The sequence below is a fragment of the Lytechinus variegatus genome, chromosome 9 (assembly GCF_018143015.1).
Source record: "Lytechinus variegatus isolate NC3 chromosome 9, Lvar_3.0, whole genome shotgun sequence".
Lineage (NCBI taxonomy): Eukaryota > Metazoa > Echinodermata > Echinoidea > Temnopleuroida > Toxopneustidae > Lytechinus > Lytechinus variegatus.
Window position 1 is genome coordinate 19,099,934 of NC_054748.1, and position 12,519 is coordinate 19,112,452.

The 12,519-nt window shown below is 35.3% G+C and overlaps 1 protein-coding gene across 1 annotated transcript; it reads left to right on the forward strand.

The window, feature by feature from the left end:
* Positions 1 to 8,880: 8,880 nt before the first annotated feature.
* LOC121421869 (tripartite motif-containing protein 2-like) lies at positions 8,881 to 10,800 on the forward strand. The gene has a single exon (XM_041616669.1). The coding sequence runs from the start codon at positions 8,890 to 8,892 to the stop codon at positions 10,798 to 10,800; it is 1,911 nt and encodes a 636-aa protein (XP_041472603.1). The 5' UTR covers positions 8,881 to 8,889.
* Positions 10,801 to 12,519: the final 1,719 nt, after the last annotated feature.

The following is a 12,519-nucleotide window of genomic DNA, read 5'->3' on the forward strand; positions in this document are numbered from 1 at the left end:
TAGTATTACAATGCAGGTAAAGTCAATTGAACTTGTACAATCGATTACAGGTAGTTACTTTGGTTTGTCAAGATATGTAAAGGCTAAACAAATTCGAATACTTACAATCGATTGCTGTAACTTCCACTTAAAAAAAAATCTTCAAGATTAATGTCTTGCTATTCGATTACCGGCAATCGATTGCTGCCAAGTTCACCATTCCATACACTTTTTGCATTCTAGATGGCTTGATGCCTTCTTTATTTTCGCCTTTGGCGATATTGCAATCTTAGACGTCAATGCGTAGCAGTCTAACATTACATTACAGGTAAACTCAATTGAACTTGTACAATCGATTACAGGTCGTTACTTTGTTTTGTTTCTAATAATGGATACTAAATATAAGTGACGACATTTTCTAGTGAGTTGTGTTATATCAATGCATCTGCTTTATTATATAATCATGTTAATCCAGAACGGATTGTTCTAAAAATATATATCTTACCAAACTACCATCGCGAAGCACCATCAGACAAGTATAATCGAGACTGACTAAAATTTCAGCATTTAGTGTATTGGTTATAATGCTCATCAATTCCGTTGAAAACATACCTTATTAAATTTATATCTGTAAAGGAAAATTGGTCTTACCATGTAGGCGATTCGACTTATTGTGAATCAACTCTATTATAAATTTATATCAATATAGAATATGTGTAAAGTGAAAAGCACCAACTTACCTGTTGTGATGTTGCCATGTGTGATTTTCTCAATCCTTTTTACGAAATGGTCTACATGTTTTCATACACCAAAAAAAAAAAAAAAAATGATCCAGGATGTGTGCCTGTACATGTTTTGGACTGTTTTGGTTTTAGCCTGTATGCTGAAGTGAGTTGAATACTTCCAATCGATTACTAGCACTTATAAATTTACCAACGAAATTTACATCGATATAGTGATAAAAAGTACCAACTTATGTTTGTAATGTTGCCATGTATGGGTTTCGACTCATGGTGAATTTCTCAACCATTTTGTATTGAATGGACAACATTTTTTCATTCATTAAAGTACATAATGATTCAAAATATGTAATGGCTAAAGAAATACTTACAATCGATTGCTGGAATTCACACTTGAGAAAATAACTTTCAAGATTAATGGCTTACTATTTGATTACCAGCAATCGATTGCTGCCAAGTTCACCATTACTAACACTCTTTGCATTCTGGACGGCTTGATGCCTGCTTTATTTTTACCTTTGGTGATATTGCAATCTATTAAATTAATACATAACAAAATTTAACATTACAACACAGGTAAAGTCAATCGAACCGATTACAGGTATTGTAATGTAGGAAAAAACAGTTTGTCTAATTTATTTTCAAAATACGAAGGAGCCTTTAAATACTTTTTGCTGTCAATATCTTGCAAGTACATGCTCAGTGGTATTTATTTTAAATAATTTTAGTATATAACTGTCTCTGTATCCATTTTTCTCAAAGGCATTGTACTAGCCTTGATTCTCACCACATGTTTGCTTAATTTCGTTAATTGTAATCCAACAAGAAATGCTCTTTAAAGGGGAAGTTCACCCTGAAGAAAAGTTTGTTGTAAAAATAGCAGAAAAAATAATAAAAAATATTGGTGAAGGTTTGAGGAAAATCCGTCAATGATTAAGAAAGTTATTAGAATTCAAAGTTTTGAATTTGTGACGTCATATGCGAGCAGCATTCCTACAAGGCGAATGGTAAAAAATATATGAAATGTCATTTTCTCAGAAAATTGAAAATGGTTTTTACTGTGCCTTTTGTATATCAATAGACAAATCATTTCACACCCAATCATAAATAGAAAACAAAATAAAGTTATCAGAAACCGTACAAAATTTGAAATTCATTGATTTTTTACCATTCGCTATGTAGGAATGCTGCTCGCATATGACGTCACAAATCCAAAACTTTGAATTCTAATAACTTTCTTAATCTTTAACGGATTTTCCTCAAACCTTCACCAATATTTTTTATTATTTTTTCTGCTATTTTTACTACAAACTTTTCTCCAGGGTGAACTTCCCCTTTAATACCTGTACTGAATTTAATCGATCTGTTACCCGCAATTTTACACTGCATGTATTCCGATTTTTACTATTCTTTTTAATTTATGTTTGGTTCTTTGACCAAGGTTTATCGAGAAATTTTTATAGAATTATTTAGACAGGTTTCATTTCTTTATTCACTTTTGTGATTACAACAATTCTGGTTCTACTTTCTGTTAACGTAAAGGTGGCCAGATGCTCGCAGGTTATGACTTCATTGACCTCCCGTATGATTTGCTATCATTGTCATCATCATCACCACCACCATCATCATCATCATCATCACCACCACCATCATCATCATCATCACCACCACCACCATCATCATCACCATTATCACCGTCATCATACTGTTACGGCACAGAAAATTTACATACAAACCAGTTATCATATCTTCGATCTTAAAATCTTGGTAATATCATTTTTTCTTCACGAGTAAATGACATAGACATTTTTTCTATTTTCAATACAAACAATGCATCATGTAATAAATATTACTCAACTGAAGATTTTACTTCTAAATTTAGAGACACAGAACACAAATTCAGTTTGCTTCACGTTAATGCCCGAAGTTTGAACAAAAACTTTGAATCATTGGAATCATTACTCTTTACTCTAAATAATTTCAAATTCTCCATTATTGGTGTCACGGAAACATGGCTTCATAATAATTCACCTAACATATTCAACTTGCAAAACTATAATCTTATTAGGCGAGATCGTGAAGATCAAAGAGGAGGTGGTGTAGCATTTTACATCAATGAACATTTGCAGTTTAAAATAAGAAAAGAAATATCATTAAAACAAAGTGAAACTTTATTCTTAGAAATCATGAAGCCGAAAGGCAAAAATATAATTATTGGGTTAGTTTACAGACCCCCTCATGGCAATGCAAATTTATTTTGCGAAGAGCTTGAAACATGCCTTCATACCATAACAAAAGAAGATAAACAAATATACAGTTGAGGCCAGAAGTTTACATACACCTGGTGAAAAAGATATTTTTCTCATTTTTTCATCATTTTTTGTCCCTCAACCAGTTGTATTGCCCATTAGATTAGAAGAATTATCCATATACTTTATGCCCAAGGTGTATATTTCATATAAAATGCTCAGATATTTTTAACAAGGTTTATAATATCTATATTTCTGAAAAATCAATGGGTCAAAAGTTTACATACAGTTCACTGTTGAAGTGATAAAATGTGTTTAAAAAGAGGTGCCATGGCTTTCAAGTGGACTTGATTTCCTTTTAATGACTTGAGAAATGTGATAATGCTATAATGTCAATTGAATAATGACTGCAGAATTATGCATACCTCTTCCTTGGACATTTGAAGCATGATTCACATTCCATCTTTGTCAAGCAAAGCTAGAATATGACCGATGAATAAGTTTTTTACTTTTGAAGAGACTAATGGCAAAAAATGTTGCCCCGAAGTTCCTGCAGTGATTCAGTGTTGGTATCTATAAATGCTACCACCAATACCATGCTGATCAGCACTGCAATATTAGCACCATGGAGAAGTCAAAGCATTATACCGAAGACCGTAGGAAACGTGTTGTAGATTTACACAAGTTCGGTTCCTCTTTAGGAGTCATATCAAAGACTCTAATCATGCCTTGTGCTTCAGTGCAAACCATAATACGCAAGCATAACACTCTCGGCACAGTGCAGACTCTACCAAGATCAGGGAGAAAGTGAAAACTCAACCAGACAGCAGTACACAGGCTTGTCCGTACAGTTCAGCTTAACCCATGGATGACAAAAAAGAGATTTGCCAGGATCTGGAGGCTTCAGGAAGCAAGGTATTCCTCTCTACCATAAAGCGAGTCCTCCATGATCATGGACTGAGAGTCTGCAGGGCGGGGAAGAAGCCTTAACTCCAGGACCAACACCGTAACGCCAGACTGAAGTATGCTAATGAACACCTGGGCAGTTGCGGTGGCAGCATCATGTTGGGGGGATGCTTTGCAGCAAGTGGGACTGGCTCACTCCTGAAGATTGATAGCACCATGAAGAAAGAGGACTACCTGAAAATGCTTCAACCAAACCTGAAAAGGTCCGCTAAGAACCTCAATCTTAGTCAAAATTGGGTTCCAACATGACAGTTGACCCGAAACACTAGAGTCCAGACCTGAACCCTATTGAGAACCTATGGACAGAACTCAAAAAGCATGTTCGGTCAAGGAAACCAAGGAATGTGACTCAAGTCAATGTCATCTGCCAAGAGGAGTGGTAAAAAATCCCATTGGAGGTCTGCAAGAAGCTAGTGTCGAATTGTCCACGTCTACTGAGAGATGTGAAGACGAATGGAGGCAGTGCTACCAAGTATTAGGGCTGATGTATGTAAACTTTTGACCCTCCAATAAACTGGAAATATATCTATTATGAACCATATATATGCCTCCAAGTGTTTTTTATTTGAAGTATATGCCAGATATATTTAGAAAAGACCACACTTGTCTGCATCCATGAAATCATATGTTGGCAGGAATGAGTGAAAGTATAAAAATTTGAGGATCACTGTTTGTCTACTAGGTGTATGTAAACTTTTGGCCCCAACTATATTTAATGGGTGATTTTAACATTGACCTGTTATCTCAAAATAATGAAAACGATTTATTCCTACACACTATGCATTCATTTGGTTATTATCCCCACATAGATCAACCGACCAGAATTGATAGCCATTCATCAACACTTATCGACAACATATTTTCAAACATACTAAACAGAGATACTTCCAGCGGATTAATAATATCTGATATAGCTGATCATTTACCGGTTTTTTTATTATGTGATAATGATATTTCAAAAGAAAATTCACCTAAATCTACAATGTATAGTAAAGAAACACCAATCAATATTGAATCGTTTAAAAGTGATCTTGCGATTGAGGAATGGTTAGATGTATTTAATGAGTCAAATTCAGATATTGCTTACACAAATTTTAACAAAAAATTGCAGAAATATTACGATAAAAAATTTCCTCTATCACCTATCAAAAAAAGAAAAGCAAAAATGCCATGGATCACTAAAGCTATTCTACGATCCATACACACCCGAAATAAACTATACAAGACATTTTTAAAGAACCCGTCTATTCAAAACAAAAATAAATATAAAACTTATAGAAATAGACTCACCAATATAATTCGGGCTTCTCGCAAATTGTTTTATTCCCAGAAACTTAACAAAGTTAAATCAAACATGAAAGCCACATGGGAGATAATCAATGATTTGATTGGCAAGAAACCCAAAGTATTACCTAAAGACAATTTCACAGTTCATGCTGCTGCAATAAATTCAGATGATGTAGCTGATACCTTTAATTCCTTTTTCGTTAACATAGGACCCTCTTTGGCTAACAACCTTGCCAGACCAAACCATAGTTTTGCAAAATTTCTTCCCACACCCATCAATTCTTCCCTATTCTTTAACCCCACAAATGTTCAGGAAATAATTGAAATAACAAAAAATCTCAAATCCAGCAAATCACAGGGATATGACAGAATTAGTACTTTCCTTCTTAAGCAGATCATACATTATATTGTCTCTCCATTGTGTCATATTTTTAATCTGTCGATCAGCACCGGTAAATGTCCAGATTCCCTAAAAATTGCAAAGGTAAATACTACTTTAAAAAAAGACAATCCACACGAAATAACAAATTATAGGCCTATTTCTATTCTCCCCAGCATATCCAAAATATTAGAGAAGATTATTTACAAAAGACTTTATAAGTTCCTAGATACTTTTCAGTTTCTAAATTCAAACCAATATGGATTCAGGAAAGGGCATTCAACTGATCAGGCTTTAATACAAATATACGATAAAATTACAAATGCAATGACAAACAAAGAACACATAATAGGAGTATTCATGGACCTAAGCAAAGCATTCGACACTCTTGACCACCAGATTTTACTTAAAAACCTTGAAAATTATGGAATTCGGGGAATCGCACTATCATGGTTTGAGAGTTATTTGTCTGATAGAAAACAATATGTCACTCACAACAATATTTCTTCTAACTTTCAGTCAATAAAATGCGGAGTTCCACAAGGATCGATCCTTGGCCCCTTACTTTTCCTTATATATATTAATGATTTGACTACTGTAACGCCTTTATTATCATTTGTATTATTTGCCGATGACACAAACATTTTTTGTTCAAACACTAGTTTAGAAACTTTAGTAGATACATTTAATTGTGAATTACCTAAACTATCTTTATGGTTTAAATGTAATAGGCTCTCACTTAATATAGACAAAACAAACTTTATGTATTTTACGCATACAAGTTCACATATTACTGAGTTTCCATACGACATAAGCATAGATAATATTCCACTCAAAAGGAAAAAAGAAACAAAGTTTTTAGGTGTCACAATAGATGAACATTTAAATTGGAATGAACATATACGTTGTATAACTACTAACATCTCCAGAAACGTAGGTGTACTTTACAAAATGAAAAACATAATTCCTCATACTACACTCGTTCTACTATACAATTCATTAATATTGCCGTATATATCGTACTGCAATATAGTTTGGGCAACGTGTGCAAAAACTAAAATTAATATAATATACTTATTACAGAAAAAAGCAATTCGAATTTGTACTAATTCGCAATATTTATCACACACAAATCCATTATTCCATAAACTAAAGACTCTATTTTTGACATAAACTCATTTCAAAGCTTACTGCTTATGTTCAAATACGTAAATAACATGCTCCCACCTTCATTTCACAATTTTTATACTATGAACACATCTATCCATTCATACCCTACGCGGAACTCTTCTAATTTCCATTTAATCAACCCCAAATTGCTTATTGCGCAGAGATCCATAAGACACCATGGTCCTGATTTGTGGAACTCTCTACCTGAATCTATAAAAAGATCCACGTCTCTTTACTCATTTAAGGCAAACGTTAAATCTATGTTGATATCAGAATCGATGTGTCATCATTAAAGCATCATCACCATCATCCTCTCCATCGCCTTCATCTTCACCATTTCACCATCATCTTCATCCTTATCATCTCCATCTTCATTGCTCAAATTACATTACTGCTGTTTTTCATGAAATGAACTGTTTATCGATTCTGCTGTATTAATGTATTATATTAATCAATGAGTTCTAACCTGGGGTTGTCATTTTTTCAAGCAATCTGCTTATGATGACAATCCTTCTCCTGCAAATTGTAAATGTTAACTAATTTGGTATGAGATCAGTTTTGTTTGTAATGATAATTTTAGTACATTTAGTTATGATTCATGCCAAAAAAAGTTCTCAATATACTATGTTTGTTATGTTATGGAAAATGTATTATATACGAATGACGTAATTGCAGAAGTAAACAATAAAATCAAATCAAATCAAATCCGATAACTATCCGATAGAATCATCCGATAACTATCCGATGACATCCGATAGCCATCTGAAATGCACATTTATTTTTGTTCATGGGACATGATCAAACCCGTTAAATTATATATAATTTGACGCCGATTTAGGGGTAATCAAATCCGGAATTAATTGAAAAAAAGGTTTGATGATAATTTTGAAGACTCCTTGGAACATTACTTGGTAGCATAAGGGGGAAGGCGGGGCAAGTTGAGCCACCACCCCAGGCCAATAATGAATGAGTCAGATATTGTGGTGGTGTCATGTATTCATGATCCATTGCATAACCCCTAACCCCACCACATTTTTTTCAGCTTTGAAACAAAAGGTGTTTTTTTTTGTTGGGAAAATACAACTTTCAGCCCAAAAAGTAAAAAAGGATGTGAAATAGATAAATGTTTTTTGGTATTTTTTTAGTATTTTCATACGCACACGTCTTTAAATATATTAAAGACATAAGAACAACATTGTTAGTACAAGTATGAATCTTCATTTTTGTCGTAGTTTTTTACATGATGGAAGCATAAGATATGTGTGGATGCGAAATTATCGCATTAAGTTAGGACTGGGGTAAGTTGAGCAAACGAACATGGGGCAAGTTGAGCCATGGTAGTTCTTATGGTAATGTATGTGAAAAAAAAACTTTAAAGAGCCATCGATATGGAGGCAGAAAAGAGCAAATTTACATGACTGTTCTCGTCCTTTTCGAGGATGTTGGTATTTATAGAGAATTTGCGAGTTAAAAAGATTTTTAAAAATTTGATATGCTGGTTCTGCCCCCGTAGATTTTGTACATAGTTTTTTGTGGTTCAACTTACCCCACAGATGGGGCAAGTTGAGCAATTTGACATCTCTTTTTCAGAGTGACTTTAAGTGTGGGGGTAGAACGTTATATATAGGTGAAAAATATTTTAGAAGAATTAGATATCAATTCTAGCATGCAAACAGCAAAAAGTGTCACAACTTACCCCGCCTTCCCTACTTGTTTTTAGAAGCAATAATATTCCTATTTCTTTTCTCCCCTCTTACTCCACTTCATCTCCTTTCTTTCCTATTCTTTCACTTTCACACTTTCTATCATCTCCCGTAGCTCCTTTTATTCCTCCGATCCTCTCCGACCCCCCCCCCCCCTTTCCCAACCCCCTCCCCCAAAAAATCGTAAATACCCAATACGCTTAATCTATTGGTTGACAATCAAACTGTGATCGATACATTGAGTTGCGTATAGGTCATACCTTTTCTGCAACAGGCCTATAGGGAGATGAATAGAATGCACGGAAATCAGTTTTAATATATTCCCAGGTGATCCTTTTATTCCATGGTTCATTCATTTATATTATTCTGCATCTTGTTTTGTAATAATTATTTTTCAGTCTTCTATAAACCCAACCATGGCTGAAGCATTAAAGACTGTCATCTCCCAGAGTACAGAGTGTCCAGTATGTCTTTCTACATTTACCGATCCCAAGATCCTGTCTTGTTCTCACACTTTCTGCAAGACTTGCCTGGACAACCTCTTAGAGTGTCACGGTAACTGCCAGATCCGATGCCCTGTCTGCAGAGCTGTGACCCAGGTCCCAAACCAAGATGTCGACACACTACAGGTAAATCTTGCTTTGAAGAGTCTAATAGAGGATATGGAGGGCCATCCTCAGATTTGCACAAATTGTAAATCAAATGACAAGCCCAATGCTGCTGTCTACTGCCAAGACTGTGGCAAGTATCTCTGCACATCTTGTCTTAATAAGCACTCTCAATGGGAAGGCTTTATCGATCATGAAATAATTGCCATGAGTGAGATCTCATCAGGGAAGTTTTCAGTCCGTAAATACCGGAAATGCAGGAAACATCCAAAAGAAGACGAGGATTACTTCTGTTCCACCTGCAGGAGATTCACATGCTTCAGATGCGGTGTGATGGAACATAAAGACGAGGGACACCAGGTCGTCGAGGGAGCTGCTTATGAGGACAAACACGTGAAGAACATCGAAGACCTGAAATCAAAGGTTGACAAGCAACAGTCATGCTTTCAGAAGTACATTGATTTCATTGATGAGCAGAGGAAGAGTGTTGACAATGCTAAGAAACAGTGTACAAGTGACATCAACAAAGCATATGATGATGCGGTCCGGCACTTGACAGAGAAGAGAGAAAGCCTGCTAAGAGAAGTCAAGGAAACGACTGAAGGAGTAGAGAAAGAACTGGAAAGCATGAAGACCACGGCTAAGAAGTACATCAATCAGTTGACGACCATGGCTGAAATGGTAACTAACAAAATAAAGATTCCATTAGATATGGATACTTTGGCTGCACACGACACTCTGTGTGAAGAGTTACGAGAGGTCATTGATCAAAAGGATCCTGACTACGAGCAGCCGAAGAAATCGGGCATAAAGGGGAAAAGTGTCAGGTTCAAGAGAAATGTTGGAGTGGATGAGCTAGGCCTTGGAAAGATTGTGAATGTAGTTGAAAGAAACGTCGCCTTACCCACTAATAAAACATTTGATGAAAAGGACGTTTCTTTGCCTACTTATAATATTGATAATGTAAAGAAGGTTGCTTTGCCAGCTCAAGATAGCATGAATACCATGGTTGGTACACCAGACGGTAGGATGGCAGTAGGATGTTATACAGGTGGCATGAATATCTTCTCCACTGATGGTCAGCTTCAGGAGACAGTTCTGAAGGATGTTAAATTTCGTGGGGTAGGGTTCCTCTCTGATGGTCGATGTGTTGTGATGGATACTTCAAACAACATTACACTGTACACACCAGAGTACACACAATTGAATGTAATGTTTAAGACTCTGAGTGAAGATGAAGGTGGGATTCCTGATCTCACTGTTGATGGTGATGATCTGATCTATGTGAGCTACAGGAAAGCCAATAAGATCCAGGTATTTTCATCAGCAGGTGGGCAAGCGGTCAGGGAGATACCATGCAACGGGTATATACCATATCAAATCACTAGTTACCATGGTTCTCTGATCACTAATTTAGTTGCTACCATCAGATTGATAGACAAACAGGGTGCTGTACAACATGAATTAGATACACCGGGTATTCTCCTTTACGCTGCTGTATCTCAATGGAATACAATCCTGATAGCCAAGGTGAAGCATGTTGAAGGTTTGGTGAGCATTGGCGAGTATACAAATAAACTTAGATCCATTCGAAACCTTGTTCATAATTACAAGATTGAGAAGACTTGGATATTTTCGCATGATTGGTGTAACCTCCAGCAGTTCCGATCAGGAGAGATCGCTTTCTGTATTCGGGATAGATTCTTTATATTCCAATGAAAATAATTTGATGACACCAACATCATGAACATTGATGTATGATATCAAAATATCGCAGAGGGGGGGGGGGGGGGCTGATACCACTGAATTGCCATTTTCTGCTGATGTGAAAATCTCCGCAATTAGATTTCTTTTTCTTAGTTAAAATATGATACAGAATAATGGTATACAATTCTTCTGAGTGTGATTTTGATCCTCGCAAAAAATGTGATCAAGTATAATGATGTACAAATGTATAAATAATAGCATTTAAACAATTCAAGAACCTAGTTCACACACTATAGCTCTGTTGAGTTTACACGTAGAATCAGTTCATAAAACATTAATCAACCATGTCCTTTATCATCATAATATGATACTAATGGAAATATCTACCATGAGAACATAAAATTGGGTATAAAAGAAATCCACCTATCTTCACATTTTTGTAAATATTCTTTCCCCCATAAAATCTGTGTGGACCTATAACCCTTTTGCAACTTAACTGAAATGGACGTAACCCCTTTTGAAAAAAGAAGATTTTTCTTTGCCACTTTAGATCACTTTTTAATGGGAATTTCAACTTTTCTCTGGTATTATCTTATAGAGCTACTAAAAATGTATAGGGTAAGTTGTGACACTCTGCATTTTGCATGTTAGAATCGATATGACTAGTAATATTGTAGAAATAAGTACCTTGCCTTTAAATTTGATTCTTGGGAAATCTTTTTCACCTACAGATAACTTTCTACCCCACAATGAAAGTCATTGTGACCTTTGAAAAAAACGATGTCAAATGGCTCAACTTGCCCAATCTGTGGGGTAAGTTGTGCCACCGTCTGTGGTAAGTTGAGCCACAAAAACTATGTACAATGTGTGTGCGGGAAGAACCAGGATGTCAATTTTTCATTGAAAGTCTATTCACTTGCTAATTCTCTATAAATACTAATATCTTCTCAAGTAATAGAACTTTCATGTGAATTTGCTTCTTTCTGCCTGCATATCAATGGCTTTTTACGTTTTTTTTATTTTTTTAATTATACATCACCATAAGAATTACCATGGCTCAACTTGCCCCATGTTGATTTGGCTTAAATTACACCAGTCCAAACTTATTGCGATATTTTCACATCCACATATTTCTCATGCATTCATCATGTAAAAGACTATTACAAAAATGAGAATCCATACCTGGACTAACAATATTGTTCTTATTTTTATAATGTATTTAAAGACGTGTGCGGGTAAAAAGCAATTATCTATTCTACACCCTTTTTTTATACTTTTTTGGCTGAAATTTGTATTTTTCCCTCTCAAAAGCGCTTTTTGTTTCAAAGTTGAACATAAAGTGGTTGGGTTAAGGGTTATGCAATGGGTCATCAATACATGACACCACCACTATGTCTGACTCATTCAACATTGGTCTGGGGATGGTGGCTCAACTTGCCCCTATGCTCAACTTATCCCGCCTTCCCCTACATTGAGAAAACAAATTGATGAAAAATGGACCTAACCCCTTTTGCAAATGAGCTTTTCATATGTAACAATACGTTTAATTTGTATTAGTTTGACAGCCCATTAAGGTCATTAAATTCATTTGTCGTGTTCTTACATAATACAAATTTGGTTCATCTGACCATTTCAGATTCGTTGCATCATAACAGACATTCAATGGTATAACTAGGTTTTATCTGAATTTAATTTAAAGCCCGAGTAATTCCCGATGTTGATCATCGCAAC

Excerpts from the sequence above, each read along its gene's own strand:
- LOC121421869 (XM_041616669.1), top strand. The coding sequence starts at position 8,890 with ATGGCTGAAGCATTAAAGACTGTCATCTCCCAGAGTACAGAGTGTCCA.